At 41.6% G+C, this 23,188-nt stretch overlaps 1 protein-coding gene and 1 long non-coding RNA gene across 4 annotated transcripts; one reads left to right on the top strand and one right to left on the bottom strand.

The window, feature by feature from the left end:
- Window positions 1–1,483: 1,483 nt before the first annotated feature.
- On the bottom strand, window positions 1,484–7,681 carry LOC135525841 (homeobox protein OTX2-like). 3 transcript variants are annotated; one of them, XM_064953770.1, is made up of 6 exons: window positions 7,581–7,681; window positions 7,367–7,446; window positions 5,032–5,077; window positions 4,351–4,566; window positions 3,702–3,853; window positions 1,484–3,230 (listed from the first exon to the last, which is right to left on the bottom strand). In XM_064953770.1, exons 4-6 carry the CDS (start codon window positions 4,445–4,447, stop codon window positions 2,610–2,612), a joined length of 870 nt encoding a protein of 289 aa, XP_064809842.1. In that variant the 5' UTR covers window positions 4,448–4,566; window positions 5,032–5,077; window positions 7,367–7,446; window positions 7,581–7,681; the 3' UTR covers window positions 1,484–2,609. The 3 variants fall into 3 exon arrangements, with proteins under 3 accessions (XP_064809842.1, XP_064809840.1, XP_064809841.1); XM_064953768.1 differs by lacking the exon at window positions 5,032–5,077; XM_064953769.1 differs by having other exon boundaries at window positions 7,367–7,681.
- A 79-nt stretch (window positions 7,682–7,760) lies between these two features.
- LOC135525843 (uncharacterized) lies at window positions 7,761–14,566 on the top strand. Its single transcript, XR_010453215.1, has 3 exons — window positions 7,761–8,632; window positions 9,369–9,553; window positions 12,983–14,566. It is a non-coding gene; the product is annotated as an uncharacterized LOC135525843 (long non-coding RNA).
- The last annotated feature ends 8,622 nt before the right edge of the window (window positions 14,567–23,188 follow it).

Consider the following 23,188-nt stretch of genomic DNA (forward strand, 5'->3'; position numbering starts at 1 on the left):
AAACTTTGTGCAATTACACGTCATAGTGGAACTTTTGCAGAGAGCTGTGCTTCAATATCTTTGATTAACTTAACTAATTAGACGTCTTTTGTTCCCTTTTAATTGATTTTAACAATTCCAGTTTGCTGAATATGGGCAGCTTCAGTTTAGCAATATGCAATTAGAGTTTCTTAAAAATATGTCCATAGTATTACCAAATTGCATGAATTTGAATAGCTATAACCTCATTATTTTTTTTTGAGATCGAGTCAATCCATGTGTTGAACAAAAAACTCAATCAAAGTTTGTTTGTAGAGAGGCTGCTTAAAACGAACTGGTGCAGTAGGCCAGCCTATGGAATGCAGAGTTGGGTAGAAGCATGCAGTGGTGCTTGAATTAAACCGCGGTTGCCCTGTGCCTAAAGAAACCCGCTAGTAAAATATTGGGATTAGCTTCTCTTTGAGGCCAGGATTAACACAATTTTCCCAAGAAGCACATTCCTGTCGCTGAGACTATCTAAAACGAGGGACCGGAAACGAACAAAGAAACACAGGCTAATTAAAATGTGCTATAGCCTACCCTGGCTGATTCTGAAATGATAAACTCTTATTTTGTAATAGCGCAATTACACGACGCAGAGCTGTTCACTGTCATCGTATCCTATTTATTTTGGATTCAACGTGAATAAATCAAATCCACGTATTGTATTCCCTGCGCTTGACAAAGAAAAAAAGCAACAACCATTTTATGGCTTGAAATAGGCCAACTCTGGTATTATTTATCCATTATCTATTATGATTGAAACACAGCTAGGTTTACACAGTATGTTTTCTTTATTATAGCAATGGTCATTGTAGACAGCAGGCTGCCTGTTTACCGTTTGAGGCGGATTGGAGGATATTGAACGGCCAAGTGTGGCTAATGATTGCTTACTAAGATGGTAATTACAGACCTAATTAACACACCTCCTAAAACCTGAAGTAGCGGAAAAATCTCTCTGGAAATGATAAAACAGCCCGCCCTCTTGCTGTCAAAAGGTAATCACAACTAGTCAACAGGGTTTTTTTCTATGTCGTTTGAATATTAATATGATCGAGGTTGTTATTGCTGTTCTTAAGTGAGTCTTTTATATGACTGACCTTCGTTCATTAATTTATTTAGGAAAGATCTTATTCTGAGGAGATAACATTGCATAGGCCTAGACTACTGGCATTTATCTTGCCTACCAAGATTTTGTTAGACTTTTTGCTTGCATGGCTGAAGTCCTGTTCGTTTTGCAATAAACATATCCTTAAAACACACGAGACAGGTGTTATTTCTCTATTATCCCAATAAATTGAATTATGACTCCTATGAGGATCATTATCAGCAAAATGATCATTATCAGGCTAATAATGGGGGCAAAGAAAATGGGAGTGTCCTGCTGTTTAGAAATGCCAGGGCAGATTTTTGGTCCCATTCCGCCCCTGATTCAAGGTGAGGGGACATACAGTACATATAAGACCTACTTACACAACGTTTAATCCATATTGGTCCAAGGATCACCTTGTAAAATACATAAATATGATAATCAACACACACACACACTCACACACAGTCAATAGTGAATCCATATTAAGTGAATTGATAAATGGGGGGAGGGGGGTCAGATCACAGGACCTTTATTCATGTCTGTTCAGCGGTGGGGTCACACCATCTTTGGAGCCATGTTATAGGTATCCACAATCAGCGTGTGTGATCAACGGAGAACAACGCGCAAATCTAGAGAGCTCTCAGCAATCAAGTTTCTTTTCAGTATCACCTCAGATGTTCTACTATGGGTTTGGACAGTCAGGTTGTCTCTTGCAATAATAATTATTTTCTCATTATCCATTTTTTTTTTTTTTGATCAAAAAGTTACAAATCTATTAAAATCACAGCAGAGAGTCATCGCTGATGCGAGGGAGCTCACAAATTGCATACAATACAACAGATCACAGTTTCGAAGGCTAGCACAGATTTAAAAAAACACATATGTACCATTTATATAAGACGCACACTGATTGTCTCTTAGAAACTACATATTGATTCCTTATAAACACTTTTTCTTAAATAAAGTAGTGCATCCATGTCGCCTCGGGTGCGCGCAGTCCACACACCATCCTGATCAGTCTCTCTACCAATAGGTCGGCTAGTTGTAAGGCTTAAACGAAGCCTGTCCATCCAAAGCTCTTAACCAAAAGATCCGCTCCTCTAGCAATGTTGTTCTGGGATAAGGATTTGTTCCCTGGCTGTGATGTACCATAAATTACTAAGGGTCACCTCCGAGTTTTCCTTAAATTAACCAACAGGTGTTGTAAGCATAGAGGCACACACTGACAGACATACATGTGAGAGGGCTACAACCTGTGAGGTTAATGAAAATAAAGTCTCTTAGCCAACGCTAAAATAAATTCTAAATTCTCCTCTACAGGCTGGGGCCAAACATCATGCCAACAACGCGAGGCGCCACCGATAGACCCCTCTCTCTCGCAGTTCCTTACCGACGACACGAATATTCAGTATTTTAAGCATATATCTTATTGAAGGATGTCAGAGCTATATGTTTGATTTATCATTGTCTTTGTTTGAATAGTTTACACATTGTTTTTTCACAGGACTTGGAATTTCCAAGATGAAGTCTGATCTTTATAATCCAAGCAATCTGCGTTGAAGTTCAGTTTCCAGGATGCCGCTTGGTCCTTATAATCCAAGCAGTCCGCGGTGGAGTTGAAGCCTAGCCCCGAGGCTCCGTAGCTCTGAGTGGAGAGGGACGCAGGGGACTGGCTCAGATGGCTTGTGACAGCGTTGGTGCTCATAGGACTGAGTGTCGTCCCGGGGCCAGACAGCTGGTGATGCATGGGAGTAAGGTAAGAACCACAGTCCATTCCGCCGAAGTATGACGTTGATCCGCCATAGCCTTGGCTGTATCCCGAGGCCTGTGTGTAGGTCATTGGGTATGATCTTTGCATGCAGGAAGAGGAGGTAGAGAGAGGGTCAGCCATCGGAGAGATAGAGGCTGGACTCCAGATAGATACCGGTGCGGTGCTAGTTGAGATGGTCGGGACTGAAGTACTTGAGGGCGGTGTGAACTGGCCACTCGCCCCGCTTTCAGAGCTCGCTTCCCTGGCTGGAGAACTCTTCTTTTTGGCTGGTCGCACCTTGTTCTGGCCCCCGTTCTGCTGCTGCTGTTGCTGCTGGCGACACTTTGCCCTTCGGTTCTTAAACCAAACCTAAAAAAAGACAAAATAGCAAACACAGTTAACCACCCAAACAGTTTAAGGCAGGCCATCTATTATATATAGTTTCCAAAATGTGACGAAAATACGCATTTGACGCATAAACCTAACAGTTCTTTATGCACGTGTGAACCAAATAATGCTGAAAATATGTGTTGTGTTGATCATAGACTTTGGATATGCATTATTATACTGAAGTTGAAAAGCACTGGTCAACACTTAACTTTTAAAAAAGTAGACTGATTAATCCATTAACTTTTTCAAAGGTTCTCTTTATGAATGCTATGCCAATATTTGTTATGACTATCTGTCTCCTCGTTTGAGTTGCCACAAACAGAGGATATTTATTATTAATATTTTTAACCTTTATTTAACTAGGCAAGTCAGTTAAGAACAAATTCTTATTTTCAATGACGGTCACAGGGTTACATAGATAGAGAATGTTTTGCTTTGGTCAACATTCACCTGTACACGAGACTCTGGTAGGTTGATTTTTAGTGCTACTTCCTCGCGCATGAATATATCAGGATAGCGAGTTTTGCCGAACAGTGCCTCCAAAATGTCAAGTTGGGCGCGTGTGAAAGTTGTCCTTTCTCGTCTCTGCTTACGGGGTGTCGCTGTTGAAAATAAACAGATGCACAACTTAATTTCATGTGGGTAGAATTCAAATTTGAACAGAATATAAAGCAGGGTTATTGAGACAACTGGGAATGAATTGTATTCCATTTGAAGTGTAACTTATAAAAACGTTATTTACATTTACATTTACATTTAAGTCATTTAGCAGACGCTCTTATCATTTCACATGTATTTGCTATCCAGAGCTAAGACGAATTCAGGACCAATGACAGGTTACAAACATTTAATGAAAGAAGATTTTTAAAGTCAGTACTACAGAATGCAACAGTTAGTTGACGTCTTCCCTCATTGCAGCAATATAATTACGCATTATTAGCAACAAGCCATTAGCATGTTTTTGTAATTAGATGCATTAAAGCTTTAGCAGGCTATAGGCCTACGTGATTTGATCCTAATTGGAATATTTAATCAAATGAAGAGTTGACATAAATTATTAAAGCATCCATGCGCACGCGTAAAAAGTTCTGAAACCCACCTGGATAGCCTACGGATGGATGCAGAAGGTCCATTCCGGAGGTCGTTAAGCTCAGTCCGTTGACTGTGTAAGGTGGTTGCTTCAGATACGACATCATGCTAATGTTGGACTGGGGGGTAAAGTTGGAGAAAATGTTGAAAATTGGGTAAGGCCCGTAGATGTCCTTGGTTGTTTATCGGTTCTTTTTCTCACTGTCTCGATTTTGCCGCTGGATGCCTGTTCCAGAAATAGATAGATAGATAAGACATTTAGTAAAGCAAGTTGCATTCGGTTTAAATAGCATTTGATGGACTCAGCCCTGTGATCACTTGGGAAACAATATTATCCAGCCGCAGTGTGTTCTTAAAACAGTCCCAGACCCCCAGCTGTCCCCTTGAGCTTGGCTCATCTTGACAAACGTTGCCCCCCCATCCCCCCCGGCCAAAAAAGCAACATCCTATAATTGCAACAAGTTCTCTCAAAGAAAAAAACACAGTCGCTCAAATGCACACACACTGGGAATCAGCTAGGACCACAATTTACATAGAACCCAACTAATTGTGTCAAATATAAGGGAATTGATGGGGGCCGAGACAAAGACACCGTAGACCCGACAGATAACAAAACCCCCCTTGGCGAAAAGTAGCTAACAATGCAGTGAATTTATCGGGACCATTTTGTACATTTAGGTATTTCACTAACCTAAGCTTTTCACTCTGCCTCTTGGTTTTGTCCGCACCAGTAATCGCTGTAAATGTGAATAGGGTGTCATTAAAGTGTGAAAACAGAAGTCTACTTCAGCTAACAACTTAAAACTTGAAGGGAACTCGACTGTGCCCAATAGGTTCTTCACCATTTCCATCCTAATTAATTGCTCTCTGTAATTAGATTGCCTTCTGAACGTTATTCAACCTTGGAAATGGAAATGTTTTGATAACGAGGCCATATGCTTAGGGGACTTGAGTTAACCAAACAGACAACCCCATTCCAAGTTATAGGCTAACTCCCCCTATCTCTCACTGTCAAAACGCCTCTTGACTCATTTAAAGGTACTAAAACCCATTAAAAAAACCTTAGTACTGGGCTGGAGGACACATCAGCCATGCCAGTCAAACTGTTATAAAGTCAACTCTTTAGACAAAGATGATTCATGCAGGGCCTGGATTATAGGCATAGGTCCTTTTAATAGGCATAAATAATGTAATTTATTGCTAAATGCATGCTTTATTCATGCTATGACTGGTGACGAATCAATGAAATCTCAAAATAATATTACACAGGAAAAAAATCAGTTTTTGAGTTTACAAATGAGAGCATAATTCGATCTACTTGAATGTATTCGATAGTATGCCACTTTCCACGTCAATGACTATACAAATATATTTCAGAATTTAAATTAGGTTAATATATTTCCAGGAGTATTTTTATTTATTTTATTTTACCTTTATTTGACTAGGCAAGTCAGGTAAGTCAGGCAAGTCAGAGTATCTTCATAAAGATTGAACAATTCAATGATATTGGAATATTTCTACCTGGAAAACTGGCTTAAATTCAATGTGTGGTGACCCACACCCTTATCCCCTCTGTCTCTTGATTATTCCATCTGAGTTGCATTTTTGAATATCCATCCAACGTTTATATTTATTTATTTTTTTACCTCCACTCAATCTGTCACTCTTAAAACAGACATCGTATAGCAGTTGCACACCCGTTCAATAATAATGACCCTGTCCAATAATTAATTCTGATACATTTTTTTGTTGATTAATTAATTAGATAATCCGGGTGGCACGCGCACCCTAATTACAGGACGCTATCCTCAACTCTGACGAAAATAAGTGTTAACAAAAAATACATAGGTTCCTCTATTTTATGTAGTATCCATATGGCATGCAGAATCATGATAGAACAATTCATAACACGTTTTTCGTTGTAGTTAGCCATATGGATAATGGAAACAAATCAATTTACAGGCGTATATATGCTACATTTTAGCCTCGCCTCTAGGCTATATTTTTAAAGAATATATTGACTATTAAATTAGCAGATAGTGTTGTTTTTAGTCTACTCAATTGATATTAAAGTGTTAGAAAAATATTCACTTTTAGAATGGGAATTGGACTTTTTGATTTCTGACTTCTGATTTCAAACAAAACATTTTTTAAGCATATTGTGTGCAATTTGTTTTGAAGCTGTTTGCCACGACTAATATAGCATAAACCAACGAAAACAGCTCTGTATAAAAAAAGTGCAACATTTCTGCAATGCAGGCTATATTTGAGAGAATTGCCACGATCCTCCCGCGTGCCTTGTCCCGCCTGGTTGTTCCATGGAGGACTGAGAGGGGAGGGAGTTGTTGTACCTACAGGCAGAGAGAGGCTTCACTACACGCCTTATCAATTATCGCCCTTTGTCTCCATGCATTTTCACACAAACTGAGAGAGTTAACTGGAATGCAGATTGAACAAAGTCATCTGAAGTGTCGAACAAACATTAGCTATTCCATTTTTTTATAAGATAATATTCATTTTGAAGAACATTACGGCTCAAATTATTGGCCTAACTTGTATTTAAATGTAGCTACAAACTAGCACTGAGTTTAAAAACTATCAAATTCATTGGCACGTAGAACAGAAACTGTGTCTTAAAACTGTTTTCCAGTGTCCTACAGTAGGCTTCACATTGAAGATCCATACACAATAGTCACCGGAGTGTTCAGTGGGCTAATGAGTTTAGTTAGTCGATTACCATGTGTCAGGACGTTTCGCTCTTTCTCCTGGATAAATATGACCGTAAATATGCTATACAAACACAGTAACCTAATACGGCCTAATACACACTTTTATTTATTTTATTGATATAGGCAATTTATTTCTGCGGGATGTTTCCTGTGGGATGTCGCCTGTATAGCATATAGGCTAATAGGTAGCCTATTCATCATTTTGTCCTATAATTACGACTCTATACCTATAATAATGATAACCTCTACTAATAATAATAATCATAATCATCATAATAACAATACATAGCAACTTACTCAGGATTGTGGCCGGAGAAGATAGTTCTTTGTCCAATCCTTTCCTTGAATCAAATATCTCTCTCTATAATTTCGAAATCCTATAAGATAACCAATCAAAAGTAACTGTCGCTTTGGATATATTAGAATAAAAAGACCGACAAAACTTTCATCTTTAACACTTGCACCAATGTATGGTAGAGTGCAAACGCGTTTATGTTGGTAAAATACATACGGTTATAATTTGTTAGTCTGTTCTGAGTGAAGTTGCTGAGTTGGATTTGTAGAAAGGTCTGGCCAATGAGAACGTCTGGAGCACTCGGAGATGGGGGTCTGCCTCTCTCGCGGGGAAATTTGCTGAGAAGCAAATGTCGCCAGCTACTTTTTGACGCAAACTCCTCAGCCAATGGCAGCGAGGGGGCGACTGACAACATTCTCATCCCCGAGCTGACAGTAAATTAGTAATAAAACCTCAAACACACAGTGCTGGGAATCTTAGCAAAGGAATAGGAACAGTTGTTTACCTGCATCACGACTCATTTGAGTGGTTAGTGGACAGAAGACATTTAACCATTTCGTGAATATACATTATTGACGTCTGTTTAGCACATATAACAATTTTGATGTAAATGTTTCCAATCATGGTAAAAAGGAAACTACCCTCACGATTCATAAATGTTTCCAGATCAGTGGGCAAGGTAACAGCAATATCCACAGCCTGTTCATCTCCCGAATAATGACTAATAACAACAACTAATAACAACATGGAGCACTCCCCACGAATCCATGACAATTCTGGGGCCATGACAAAAACCGTCCTAGCGAAAAGCAAGCGCTCCAAGTGGAGGCTAAAACACGGTTCTCTCACATTCCATTGCGTAGCAAGGGGGGATTTGGGGAGTCTTCTTTCCTTATAACTATGCTCCCATCCACAGAGCGCCCGCTTCGATCAAGTTGACATACCAAAATTCAGCCAGGATAGGGAAGACGAGGCAGACTAACCAAAAATGTGGGCCTCATATATTATTGCCAGATGTAATAACCATTCCTGTTGGCTTATTTAAAAAATAAATAAAAAAAATGAATAGATTTAAATATCCAGCCATGTTAACACATGATGTCGTGGTTGGAACACATCAGAGAGAAGACCATCCCTGCAGGAGTTGGGTGATATCCGACTTAAATTAGTGGATGCATTTTTACAGCAACCTTGACATGACTGGAGAACTCAGTGGACCACATGCACTTCAGGAGAAAATCACGGCAGACTGTGTTTCTCTCTCAAAGGTATAGTTCTTTTAAATTCATGTGAATAATGAAAACGTCATTTTTTCCTCAAAATGTATTTCCTATGGCTTACATTTTGAATGATCGGTTCACAACAATTTGTGATATGTGTAAATAATAATAGGGTGAATTGCGTTATGGAATCCCTCTACAAAAAAACAAATGTATTTTGTCCATAGCTCACATAAGTTATCTTCATGTAAATTATTATAGTTGAATAGGGGCTTTAGTTGAATAGTTAATAGAACAGAAATTGTAACTGATTTCAGCCATTGATATTGACTCAAGCCACAACTAATAGCCTACGTCACCTGAATGTTAAACCTGTATACACACAAACAATATGCCGAGGGTTTTGTCACGGCTTGGTAAATGTATCATCTTAAAAGCTTTGAGGAACATACACACAGAGACACATACACACACACACACACACACACACACACACACACACACACACACACACACACACACACACACACACACACCACAGACAACAAACACACACTCACACTGGCATACCCGCTCACTTCAAACAGATTTGAATATTGATTTAGATTTATCAACAGAGACAGACCCGTGAGTTTTATGAATCGTCAGTTGCCTCTCTGGCAGTCTTTTTAGATAGCCTAGGCTATGTCAAAAGTGCAGTATTTCATCGTTAGACCGATGTTTACGCTTTAAAAAGCTAAAACATATTGACTAATGCAAAAATCAATGTAATTTCTTTTGACAGACTTTGATGAACGGAAATCGTAGTGGATCACGCCCTCTAGATTTGTTTTCTACCAAACTTCAGTTCCGGACTCATCATATCTGCATCTCAACTGGAGCAAAGTTTTCAACGTGTGATCTAATTTATGACCGGGATTTCTTCAGTCTTCAGCCGCTCTCTGTCCATGAGGGATGGCGCATGACAAGGTGTGAGGTTTACTACTGTTTATAGGCGTACTGTATCTGTATTTATTTATTTATTTATTTTTTCACTCTGTTTTTGAAGCCAATTAGAACTTTTCATGTGTTAACATTACTGATTTGTGACTGGCCCGGGGTGCTTTTGGGTATGGTAACTTAAAAAAAACAAGATAGGCTATTTGTTTATCCGTCTACCCATTTATGAAAGTATGCTTTCAAAGTGGTCCGTCTCTCTTTTGTACCTGCCTCTCCTTAAATTCAAATGATCTTTCTGAAGCAAGTTGCATTAAGCCATATCACACAGAGATCATGACAAAATGTATTGCTAAAACAAACTACATTTACCAGCTTTAACAAAAATAGGCTATATTGAAATCTATACAGGTTTTGAGGCCTAATTTACTGTATGCCATTTCGTTTATTAAGCTACATAGAGAATTATTAGCTCACATATACTAAAATAATAGCCTGATCATATAGGTAGCACGAGCTATCTCTAGCCATAGCTATCAAATAACGCACAGATTGTTTACCTGTGTGTGTTTAATAGCCTAATACTTTACAGTGCTGTGTGGGAAATAATTGTGCGTAATATCGTTATCTGTTGGATCTCGCTTGCCCCTCGCCGTTTAAATTGTTACATTATTTATAAAATTCTAAACACCAGCCCTCCTCAGGGACTTTCTATCTTAAAAGGAGGACGACGTTAAAGCGAAAACGAGTTGACGCCTCTGGCAATCAGCGCTCCCACTGACTCACGGCTAATTGGCGACGACGATGTCTTTTATCTGTGCCTCTGGTAAGTGAACCCTCTGGGTTAAGAGTTGCGGGATTCAAATCCCACATTTCACACAATTTTAATGTATGAATCAAACTCTACCTATACCAATTCTTCTTCCTCGTTTCATCTTTTCGCGCTATGATTTAGGCCTACCACTTAACATTGTAACCTCAATCTTGTTTAACCAATTATTGAAACCCCTTTAGCCTTCTCACATGCATGTGCATCTATGCCAATCATCACCATCATGATGCAACTTTAAAATATATACATTTACACCGTGTTAAATTTACACAAATGCAACTTCCTTTTCATGAAAAACTATTATACATTTTCAGATGGACCTCTCGCTCCATCTCTCTCTCTCTCTCTCTCTCTCTCTCTCTCTCTCTCTCTCTCTCTCTCTGATGCACACTCCTACACACATTTATTTTTTTAGACAAGAATAGAACAAACAGACAAACAAATACATACATAGGCTACACACACAAGTAGCCTACATTCAGCTATCTGCACTACACTGTTTTGTCATGTCGAGCATCACTTTCGTCCTCGTTTGAAAATCCCGCATGACTGATTCAGTGGAATGTACGGGGAATTTATTCTGCGCCAAAACAATACGATCTGGTTCATATAAAAAAGGACAATCTCAGGATCAAGAGAAGACGTCGATAGCCTACTATATTGAAGGATGTATATATTCAAATTAACTGCATACAATACCTTTTCTATATAAAACATTAAATAGCATAATATAAGCTTTATACTTCCAATGAAATACTTTTAATAAACATATAATGAAACAGAACGAATACAATAACTTCTTCAGCAATCTCCTTCATTCATCCAAGGATGCTTCATTTAGGAGAACCTACTAAACCCTAAGGTTAGTTGTATATGCTCAATACCTTGTGTATTCAAGAGAGAGTTCTTATATTATCTTAAATATGTTATGCTGGGCATAATACAAATACAATAACACAGGTATAGTATAAGACTAACAACAAAATGGAAATGTACTTGTACATATCATTAATTCAGAATGTTGGTAGACCAAGAAACATGTTACTGTACATGGAACAACTTTTTCTGGTAGTTTGTGCAGTGCACTTTATATAAATATGAATGGGAGATTCTGAGTTTTTCAAGCAAGAATCATTTGTTTGAATTATGGTTATGTTATTGAGCAGTAGTTGGTGTAGTAGTTGGTGCCAGATGATTGATATGATTAGGCCGACAACAATTTATGTTGAGTAAGAGTAAAACAAACAAAAATCTAGAACACACATTTAATGTAGCTGTAGATGGAGCTAGCCCTCCCTCTGTGACTTTGTGAGGAAAGAGAGGGAGGGAGAGATAGTGGGGCGAGAGAGAGAGAGATGAGCAGAAGAACAGGGATCATCACAAGCTGTATTGTAATGAGCTCAGCAGGTTTGATGGATGTACAGATGTAGGATCTTAATTTGATCACCCTGTTGCAAGAGAGCGTTCGTGCAATGCAGGAAATGGAAAACTTGTAGTGTATTTGACATTTAAAAAGTCTTCTGAAGTTTGTAATTTCAACATAGAAATTTCAGACTTGATTTTCCCTTTCGAAAAATGAATTAAATCTATTATAATCCACATAATAATTCACATTTCCTGTTGCTGCAGAATTATTTTACTGCGGTAACAAACTGGCTCAAATTAAGATCCTACATCTGTACACGTGTCCTGGTCAAGGTGTGTTACACAGGGCTTCAATGGAAACCTTGTTTTATCTGCTATTCCCTTAAGGCAAAGTGGCTAACCCTTTGTGTAATGTAACATGAAACACTGACCTATGAGATCATCAAAACTCATTCAAAGTGCTCCCCTGGGATTAGTGCGGGCAGGCCTTTTCACTGTCATTTTCTCAGTCTAATGGGATAAATGCTGAGATGTACACTCTCCTTCCTGTGTGATATAGTGTGCTTGTTTTAAAATAATTCATATTGTAAATGAAATCCATGGATCTGTGTATCACTGGTATAATAATCATACTCTATACTAGACCTGTAGAATAACAGTGTTGTTGAAGCTGAATGCTAGCTACCACATTTAGTCAGGATCTGCTGTGTGAGCTTTAGATGTCTTTGCTACAGAGAGATTGTCTTGCCTCTTGAATGAGTGTGAACAGATGGGTCGTGATATGGTGATAACATGGCTGATTCAGACGGGTTGGGTTAAACGCGGAAGACACATTTCAGTTGAAGGCATTCAGTTATACAACTGACCTTTCCTTTCCTTTTAGTCCAACTCACTTTGCAGGAAACCAGAAGAGATGCTCTTGAAAAAATTGCATCTGTTTGTAGATGTTTATTTTCTGCTCAGTGTTAACTACACCTATTTTATTTCTAGGGCTGAATATGAAATTGAAAACACCAAGTGTATCAGCATTGGTGTTCTCAGTCACTCGCTGTATTTACTTATCTTGGCAATCTGTTATCATGTGATAAAAGTATCATACAATGGTAGCACTACAATAGTAATGACTGTATGGGCATTAGTCCTATAGAATATTCTTTTCCTCCGTAAAAGTGGATAGAGTGTCGGCTCAGTGTGTGTTTGCTGCTGCCGTTAGTATGGCATGCCTATTAATCAGTGCTGTAATTGTTTGTCTTGTGTTTGCACAGGGCTTCTGCAACAAACACATGGATTACATTTACTACACTCTCCTCCAGATCATCAATAAGTCAAGACCCGTGGAAATCCAACAAGGACAAATAATACAAAGATAAAAATACCTCTCTACCACCCCCAAGATGAAGCCAGACTGATACTGTGCTTATGTTCATTAGCTCACTGTAAAATAAGCTGTGGCGTGCCACAGGCAAGTGTGCTTGGGCTTCTGTTATTCCTGCTGTACATTAAAGATATCAAGGATACTTGCTCAATGTCACCCGTGTCTTTATGCAGATGACTCTGCACTCCTGGTGTTTCACATAAACCAAACCACTCTGGAGAGTATACTGACATCAACAAGCTGTCCCCGCACCTCGGCAAAACAGAAGGAATTCTGTTTGGGTCCAAAATGAAACTAAGCGAGTCCTCAGACATCAGGGTACAGCTAGCAGAACAGGTACTCACAGCCAGAACAGCAGTTCATTACTTAGGATGTACACTAGATGGCAACCTGGCAGGGGAGGAGTATGGCTACTAAGGTACTAGGTAAAGTGCTAGTGTAAAGGACATTACGCTGCTTTACACTGCTAGAGTAAGGGACATCACGCTGCTTGCTTAGTGTTGCGAGTGCCACTTCCTCCTGATTCGGCTCACACCGAGGCTTGAACCCAGGACCTGAAGCGTTTTACCAGTCGGCGACACGGAAAAGCTAGCTATTCGTTGGTGCAAGTGGGGAATCTTCAGGCTGAGGAGTATGTGCTACACCAGGACCAAATTCTTGGCTATGTAGTCTAAGCTGTTGGAAAAAGATTTAAAGAAAGTGCTAGTGTGCTCATCCAATGTCCTTTTTGATGCTAGCACCTCCTGGTTTGAAGGCTTAATGATCTACTAAAAAGCAAGCTCAGGATAGCCCAGAACAAGTTGAATCTGAGCCCACCTAGAGTACTCATATTGGTACCAGACAGTTTCAGGAGCTCAACTGGCTGCCCTCTTCTAAGTCAAGGGTCACACAGACCAGACTTAGTCGGGTTCATAGGATCATTCATGAAGCAGCTCCTAGGTATTTTGTCTCACTTCCTTCCCCATTTTAGAGACTCATACAAACACAACAATAGAGCTAGCTAACGTGTTGTGTGTAGAAGCCTGGCAGGGAAAGGTTCTTTTTTATATTCAGGAGCCTCTGAGTGGAATAGTCTGCCTCTGGTCTGTTAAAACTATTCCTAATCTGAGTAGCTTAAAAAGGAAGGTGAAATGCTGGTTAATGGATAGGGTGCCTCTGTGAGCAATCCATCCTATCCCAATCAATGATGATGTCCAAGTAGCCTTTTGTCTATAGTGTGTGTATGTTGTGCTCTCATATGACTAAGTAACCATATTGACCTGCCATTTTAGCTTCTGTTTTTTATTTATTTTGCCACATATACCATATTTGACAAATGCTATCTTGAAAGAGGACCACAATTGAAATAGGTTGTATACTTTCTTGTGTTTATCTTCAATGATTCTTAATCATGTGCATCAATTTGAACATGTACTTTGTTTTTAAATATCCAATAAAAATTACAATAAAAAAGAACAGCAATGCCTCAAGATTAGCATTGAATGTAACTGATGAATATTATGATTTTTAAAATTAATATATGTAATATCAAGATGTATCGTTGATATTACATATATTTGATTTAAATCATGTCCCTTGCATTTAAAGTCAGTGTTTGTGTTTTTCAGCAAGTGATGAGACAGCCCCAGCAGTGTGGAAATAAAGATATCTATGTTGATGTAACTGTCAAGCAGCCTCTTCCTCTGCTCCCAGACATCCTGTGGACCTGGGTATACATACATTCTCTCTCTCTCTCGCTCGCCCAGTGCTAGGCTAGCCCATTCTCTCTGCTGAGGTGTCTCTGTCTGTGCCTGGAGTGGTAAAACCTGCCCTGCAGACCGGACCTCTCCCAGTTACAGAGTTCAAAGGAGTAAGAACTCAATGTTAAGGATTTGTTCAGGCTTATTTGGTAACCCAGGATTTGAATTGGATTCTGGGAAGCATTCTTAACACATTTGAAAATGTAACATTGTGTGATTTTGCGTGTAATCCCCATAATGCATTTAGAAATGGGCCCAGCGCACTCGTACAACTGTGACTATTTATGATTTCTATCAAATGGTTTCTTGTCTTGCCTCTCGGGGGCTAGGTAAGTGTTGGAGGGATTGGTGAGATCTCAGGAATTGGGAGGGAGAGCCAGTTAAGTATTGATTATTCCATGTTAACAGTCTCTCAGCGCTGTCTTTCTCTGGCCTGAATATGAAATGGGGGTCAGCCACCATGCTCCCTGAGGTATTCGCTCAGGTCTCCCAACAGCAGCGGAGCATTTAAACCCCAAGTGAATTATTTCTCCCTGGAAAGGAAAGTGAGATATATGCGCATGCACACACACACACACACACACACACACACACACACACTTTGTGTCCCAAATATAATAATTGTTTTCAGATAGTGAAATATTTAATGTCATGGTCTCTACCCTGTATGAATACATTGTATGGCACTACTGTTAGGGGAGAATGAGAGAGAAGTGCTCTTATGTCAGTCAGTCAGTCAGTGTTTGTACCTTGTCCAAACCCCACTTTGCTTTGACTGGCACTTTGGCGAGGCCCCCAGCTCCCTGCTTCGACTTCTCAAGTGTTCCCCCGTTAGCCCTGACACTGCCAATTCCTCTCATGTCTTTAATATCTCTCTTTCTGCCCTCAGGTTTTGCCAGTCAAGGCTCCCCATGATAGTTGGATGTTGTTGCCGTCACATTTTAGAGACAGTGCTGGTTGGGTGTTTGGGGTGTTCCAAGCCCCTGGCCTGTCTGAGATGGGATGGCTGGCCCGTCAATCAGCCCCTCCCCTATAATTAGGAGTGTAAACACAGAAATGGCCCAGCCTGGGAGGGAGGGTAGGGGGGAACAACGGCTCCTGTCCTGATGCTACTTGAGCTGTTAGGCTCATCTCCCTCTCTCAACTTACCAAGTCCAAATAAAGTAGTACTGTTGCTCACATTTTGTAAGATCTAGAAGAGACTGCCATCAGTTCAGTTGCGTATCATCTTTTGACATCTTATGCCATAAATCTTTGCTCTTTTTAAATGTTGCTGAAATTAAATGGATAGACCACGAAGGTGCTTTGTGTTTTATTGAACATGCTACAGATAATTTTATATAGACTGCTGGAGCAGACCACATGTTTTCTGAACAGTGCTATTTTTTACATTTTACCTTTATTTTTAACAAGGCAAGTCAGTTAAGAACAAATTCTTATTTTCAATGACGGCCTAGGAACAGTGGGTTAACTGCCTGTTCAGGGGCAGAATGACAGATTTGTACCTTGTCAGCTCGGGGGTTTGAACTTGCAACCTTCCAGTTACTGGTCCAACACTCTAACCACAAGGCGACCCTGCCGCCCCTGCCGCTATCTCTGAAGGTGATGCTGGGCTGGGACACACCTTTGAGTAGTTAGTATAATTCTCTTCTTCCATTTGAATTTGCTCTGGAACACAACAGTTAAGGATATGTACCGTACATATTTAGGTGAGTGTTAAGAAATAATCAAAGAAACAGTTATCCTGTCCTATATGCCTGCATTCCTAGACAGGACCTCTTCAATGCCTGACCGGAATCAATGAAACTATTCCACAGTTATATATCCTGCTCTCCTTCCCTCCTGGCTCACCTCTCCTCACCTCTCCTCTCCATCTCCTGGTTGCCGAGGGGACTGGATAGTGGCTAGTGGAATGCAGTGTGGGCTGGAGCTGCAGACTGGGACAGGCCCAGGGGGAGCGGAGCACCATAGCAGCCACCGCCACTGCTCCGGTCAGGCAGGGAAGCTGGCTGTGGGAATGCCGAGAAAAGGAGACAAGGAATTTCACAGGAGAGACTGCCAGAGAAATGCCATTCGGGTAGTGATGAGAGAAACCAAGAGAGCGAGGGAAAGAGGAGAGGGAGAGGAGCAGGGCCAATTGAAATGCACTTGGGTTCTACACTTGTAAGATACCTAGTGATGGGCCAGTAGACTGATGAGGTGGTGCAATCCCCCAAACGGAGAACAGTAGATTAGTCTTTATTCATCTCAGGTCTGGAATCATAACTAAATATGGTCTGTTTTAAACAAACACACTAAAGGCCTGGGGATTTGAGACTAACCTTCTGTCACATTTGACTCCATTATAAGCCATTCATAATAATATATGCCACTTAGCAGACATTTTTATCCAAAGCAACTTACAGTCATGTGTGTACACATTTTACATATGGATGTCCCTGGGAATCAAACCCACAATCCTGGCATTACAAGCACCATGCTCTACCAACTGAGTCATATAGGACCACACTTTATCTGCATTGTATTGATCACCATCCCTCACAACTGACCACACTTTTTTCTGGCGGTGCCCATTTGTATGTACAATTTAGTTTTCGGTGTGTTCATTTGGTATTAATAGTGTCAATGTGTAGGCCAACATGCGGCAGAGGGAGGGGGCACGAGAAGGCCCAGTGTAGCCTAGCTAGCCTACTGGCCAAAGCCATGGAGGTGCCCAGAGAGACATGCTGCAGCATCATGGTCCACAGCATGGTAAGACATGGGGCAGATGGGTTCAGTGTAGCAGCACAACCTCCCCCTTATCCTCCCAAATGTGAGGCAGCAGTGGTGGGAAAGGCACAGTGTGAGAGGGAGCCTGGGATCAGAAAGGCTGTTGGGGAGGGAGCGGGGGCTGAAAGTAGTTGGAGGGGGGTAGGGGGGTCATAGGTTTTGGGGTGGAGCGGGAAAGCCAGTCTACCCTGTCACATCCCTTTGAAATCCCAGTGCAGGGGCACGAGCCCAGGGAGGAGTGGCGGTGTGGCCCAGCGCTGGGCAGACAGGCAGTCACCGCTCTGGGCCATGGTCCAGCTCGCCTTGCCTCTCCCAACCCCATTCACCCGATCCCAGCCCACCCTGTCTGGCCCAGGCCTCAGGCAGCCAGGCAGCCAGCCCCCAGTGGACAGGCTGGAGCCCTGCACGGTGGAGTCCCAGACCGAAATCTCGCTAGAACAGCCTCAGTGAGGCTCTCCGAGCTCTTCCAGTGATGGGGATGCCGCAGAAGACATGAATCCACATTTCCTTTCTCCCTTTCCTGTTCCTCCTGTCGTCCTGTTGTCCTACTGGGCCCAGGCCCTTGGATGGGGCCCAGTAGAGTCTGCTGGTGATGATAACCCCCACCTCTCCACCAGGCCACTCTGCCTCCAGGGCCTGCCCAGCGCAGGACCACACATCCCCATGGCAACAGTGGCAGGCCCTTGTGAGTCCACACAATGTGAGTGGGCATTGCGCCAAGGGCGGCCAAATTGGAAAGAAGGAGAGTTTTTTGGGGGAAAACAACTCCCAGGAATACAGAATCATTTTTTATTCCTTCACTATGTCCCAGTATTATTTTTTGAGCCCCTCTTGACAGAATGTCACAGACTCTACTATAAGTGTCCATTTGTTCAAAATCAGTGTGTGAAATCCTCCTGGTCTTTGTTTGAAATCGGCTTTGACCATGAGACCTATGCAATGTCATTGTGAGGCGTTCTCTATCTGTTCCATGCCGCTCACTCTCCTCTGTCATCTCTCTTGAGGCTGGGATATTTGATTTGCTTTAGGTTATTTTCAATTTCATAACTGTTGTGCAGAGAGGAGCATTTCTAAAAGCAGCCCCTTGGGTCGAGTTGACCTGATGCATTCCGGAGCATTCACTGTATATTTAAAGAGAGCTTGTCATAGCAATACTAAGCCTGCGCAAACACAAGTAGTTCAATGACATTCACAGCTACCACCTGAAGTTGATCCCCGCCCCTCTAAGCCATTGGGAAGACAGAAGTGTTTGGCTGGTGTTTACTGAAAGTGGATCTCTGCTGTTTGTTTTGTTGTTCTCTCCTCCCGACCGTCAACACTGCCTAGCTTCCCTTGACTAGTGTTTGGAGCCGGTGAGTATGTGTACCATGTGGTATATTTGCTGATAACAGGATTTACTCAAATTGTGACTCGCCAGTTGAGAAAGGTTAATTGGGAGTGCAGCTGGCAGAATGGCTACATGCAATAATTATTAGTGTAAGTTGCTTTATTATTTAGTCGCGCTAATTAGGCATTAACTGTGTCTGTTGCCTTTGGATCACCACTTCAATCGCATGTCAAATTGCATTAAGTTCTCTTTGACAGCCATTTATCACTATAGTAAAGTAAAGCTGTTTTGTAGATGTCCTTAGCCTATTTATTATTAGGAAATTTATATTTTTTGAAAATATTTATACAGAAAATTAGAAAAGAGGATTTGAGCGAAATGGAATGTCTCTCCTCTCGTTTTGTTCTTCTGTGAAGACTACTTCACATTTCAGTTTTTAGTGTTCAGGTGCTTTATGTGAAAAAATGAAATGTTTAGCAGCATTACCTATATTTCTCACAGCTGATATTGTTTGTGTATTTTTTTCTGCAAAGGCTGTAGGCCAATCTCACACAGTATTCCACTCTGTCACAGCAATTAATCCACAGCTACCTAGTCAGACATGTGTAGTGGTTTGTTTTTGTCCTGAGTGTTTCGATGTGCCCACAGATGAAGATGAAGCTGGCATGGGCCTCGCATATACTATAGGTGAGACAGAGGGAGCGACAGAGAGAAAGCTAATCTATTGATCAAGGCATGTCATTGACCTACACTCTCATCAAATAGCCCTGTGCTGCTTATCTAGTTGCCATAGCCTCTGCAGAATCCCCAACAACCGGATGCTCCTGTTTTCAGGGGAAACAGAGAGTCTTTGACACGACTTACGTTAAGATGACACTCCATCTTAACTCCTCCTCCACGTTTACTGGATTGGTTGAACAGTGCAGAAGAGAACCTCCCCCAACAGTTTTTCTTCATCAAGACCATTATGTAGGGGATCTAGTTTCAGGCGTTTATTTTTATTTTATGCCACGGTTAAGTTAGGTTAAGCTGCCAGACACAAATGAATTTAGATGCCTGGAAAGGCTGCGATGCCCTGGACCCATCCCTGCTCCTTAGAGAAGAAAAGACACCAGCGGAGAGACTCTTCCAGGGAAGGGGGCAGGGGGCAAGAGAGGCCTTTTGATGGGTTTCAGTGAAGGGCAATAGAGGAGTCTGGAATAAGATGGGAGGGTGGAAAGGACACGGTTGAATGTGCTTGTCCGGCTATGATGACTAGATGGCTCAGCCACCACTGTGCCTCCGGCCTCCCCATCCCCTCCCTCTATACTCCCCCTCAGGACACTAGTGGATAGGGAGTGAGGGGGAGGCTTGGCTGACGTTTTATCTTCTCCCTGGCTCACCATAGATTCTTTCACCACATGCCCCCTCCCTAAATCTGTACCTGCTCATCCCTGGGTCTAGGCCTGCTTTACCGGGGGGCTCTTGAACAGTGAGCTGATGGAGAATCGAGCTCGTCACACACTCCAAATGGGATGGGATTGCCCAGGAGTTAAAAGGTGAGTGAGTAGGGATGGGGGTTAGCTACCAAACACCACCTCCATAATGAGACCCTGCAGCACTGTTTGGGATGGAGTTTACAGGGTGGAGGAATAGGGGTTTAGGGGGTTGTGGTGGCTAAGACTACACCTCAATACACTAGTTGGTCAATAAGGTGATAGGCAGGAAGAGGGATGGAGAGGAAGGGAGGTGGTCTTGTTTTCGGCTGGCACGTCGTTAGCCTCCCAGGGCTCAGGGGGAAAATAGTCAGGCCGCTGTGCGTGCTTAAACCTCAGTCCTTGTTTGTGGGGTTCCAGGGGAGTGCTGGACCCCTTCAGGAGGACAGGGTAACAAAACAGCAGCTTGCTGACAGGAGGGGTGGAAAGAGGGAGGGCGAGACATGAGTTGAGGGGTTAAATAAAAACATACAGAGTCCCCCATCAGAGAGAGGGAGAGGCATTGTTTTGAAACTTCTGTATATGTAATGTTAACTGTTAATTTTTATTGTTTATTTCACTTTTGTATATTATCTACCTCACTTGCTTTGGCAATGTTAACACATGTTTCCCATGCCATTAAAGCCCCTTGAATTGAATTGAATTGGGAGGCAGGCGCTTGAAACAAAAACTTGGTAAGTGTTGGTTGGTATTGTGATCAAGTATCAGTGGTGACAATACAAACTTCTATCCCTCTGTTCACCATTTCTCCTCTCCTCCCCCACTCTCTCTCTCTACAGTAGAGCCCCCTTTTCTACTTCTTTATCCCTTTTAATTAGAAGGCAAATTCTGCAGCCTGGAGAGTCCTAATCCCCTACTGCACAACAATGCACAGAGTGGCTTTGAACCGCTGACCTGCAACCCTCATCCCGCAAAATCACCACTAACCCCCCAGAGGACGAGTACCAAGGGGGGGTGGGTAGTTTAGGCCCCCCATTGGACCTGCTTGGGGGAAGGGTCCCACTCCTGGTAAGCAAGCTCACATTGTAACAAGCGCACACATTGTAACAAGCACACATTGTACCCCAAATACACACAGAGGAAATCCATGTCTATTTTGCTTCCTTATGATCATTATAGGAACAAGGTTACATAGGTGACACAAATGACTCAAACTGAAAAGGCATTGGGTCAGTCTACCCTGTAGAGAGAGTCTGCTAGTCTGTTTCCTAGATTGATTTACATATATTCATGTCTCTCAATGTATGCAATGGATCCCATTGTGGTGATTCTTGTATAAGGAGCAGACAATGTGTTTCTAAAAGACAAATAATTGCCTACCTTTTAGGAAATTCAACAAGAAATAAACACTTTCCAAACATAAATTTAATGCTAAGTCCTCTTACATACATCTTGAGTTTCAGTGTGTTCCTCTATTTCCATGCCATTAAATAAATTGGCCCACCCTTGCTCTTCCACACCCACTCTGACAATTAACATTGTACTAAGTGATCATTAACTGAGCAGAAAGTGTAATGAGAGTGATAAAGCTGTCAGCGCCTGTATCGCTTTACCCCTCCTGTGTCATCCGGGGGAGAGAGGTCATCAGATAACCACCGAGAGAGAGTGTGAAAATAAAGAAAGAGAGATAGCGTGAAAGAAAGAGAGTGAGGTACAGAGACATGGAGGATAAAAACGTTTAATGGACTGATTGGTGCTCTTGATTTATAGAGACCTAAAACGCTGTTACATTTCGTGGGCTATTATCTAGACCAAGCATGGCAGCAAAGCATACTGGGAGTTTCTGTGTCACTGTGTGTGTACCACGTTGCCTCCAGTGGCCATAACACAGGAGAGTCAGTTCCTGAACCTGACACAAATCAGTTCTATCCCTGCTACGGTGGCAGTTGTTTATGTGCGACTGCCTGCCTGCCCTATATTTCCAGTCAAGAAGGTATGTGTATTTGAGAAGCAGAGGCCAGACAGTAAGGGTCTGTCAGCGGGAGATAGGTCATTGTTGCATGTATGCTGTTGCTGCTGCTGTGGATGAAATGAATTGCCATACTCATCGTTTGTTAGCGTGAGATCAAACCATGAAGGAGAGAGAGGCATTGTGGGAGAAAAACAAAGTTGGCCAAAGACCGACTGGGCTGAATAGATTGATATGCACAGTGTACTGTAGGCCAATGAATGAAGACTGAAGTGGGTTTTAGTGGTGTTTTTCTAGTTAACCCTTGCCATAAGCTAGGGTCAATGGGCTGTTTAACGCCCAATGCCTATTATAGTGGCAACAGCCTTATAGGAGAGCAGGTCTCCCTGCTCCTCTGTCTGGAATAGTCAACTGGAGACATTCTACCTGTGTCCACCTGTCATATTTCATTATTTACTGTCCATGATGTTGTGGTGATGATGTTGTCCAGCCTGGTCTAATAGACTAGATGCAACCTAGTAAACGTAAATGAGGAACACTTAAATTGGTATGTTATGTTTTGTTTATTTATTTATATTTTTATTTTATTTCACCTTTATTTAACCAGGTAGGCTAGTTGAGAACAAGTTCTCATTTGCAACTGCGACCTGGCCAAGATAAAGCATAGCAGTGTGAACAGACAACACAGAGTTACACATTGAGTAAACAATAAACAAGTCAATAACACAGTAGAAAAAAAGGGTCTATATACATTGTGTGCAAAAGGCATGAGGAGGGAGGCAAATAATTACAATTTTGCAGATTAACACTGGAGTGATAAATGATCAGATGGTCATGTACAGGTAGAGATATTGATGTGCAAAAGAGCAGAAAAGTA

Source organism: Oncorhynchus masou, chromosome 32, assembly GCF_036934945.1.
Source record: "Oncorhynchus masou masou isolate Uvic2021 chromosome 32, UVic_Omas_1.1, whole genome shotgun sequence".
NCBI lineage: Eukaryota > Metazoa > Chordata > Actinopteri > Salmoniformes > Salmonidae > Oncorhynchus > Oncorhynchus masou.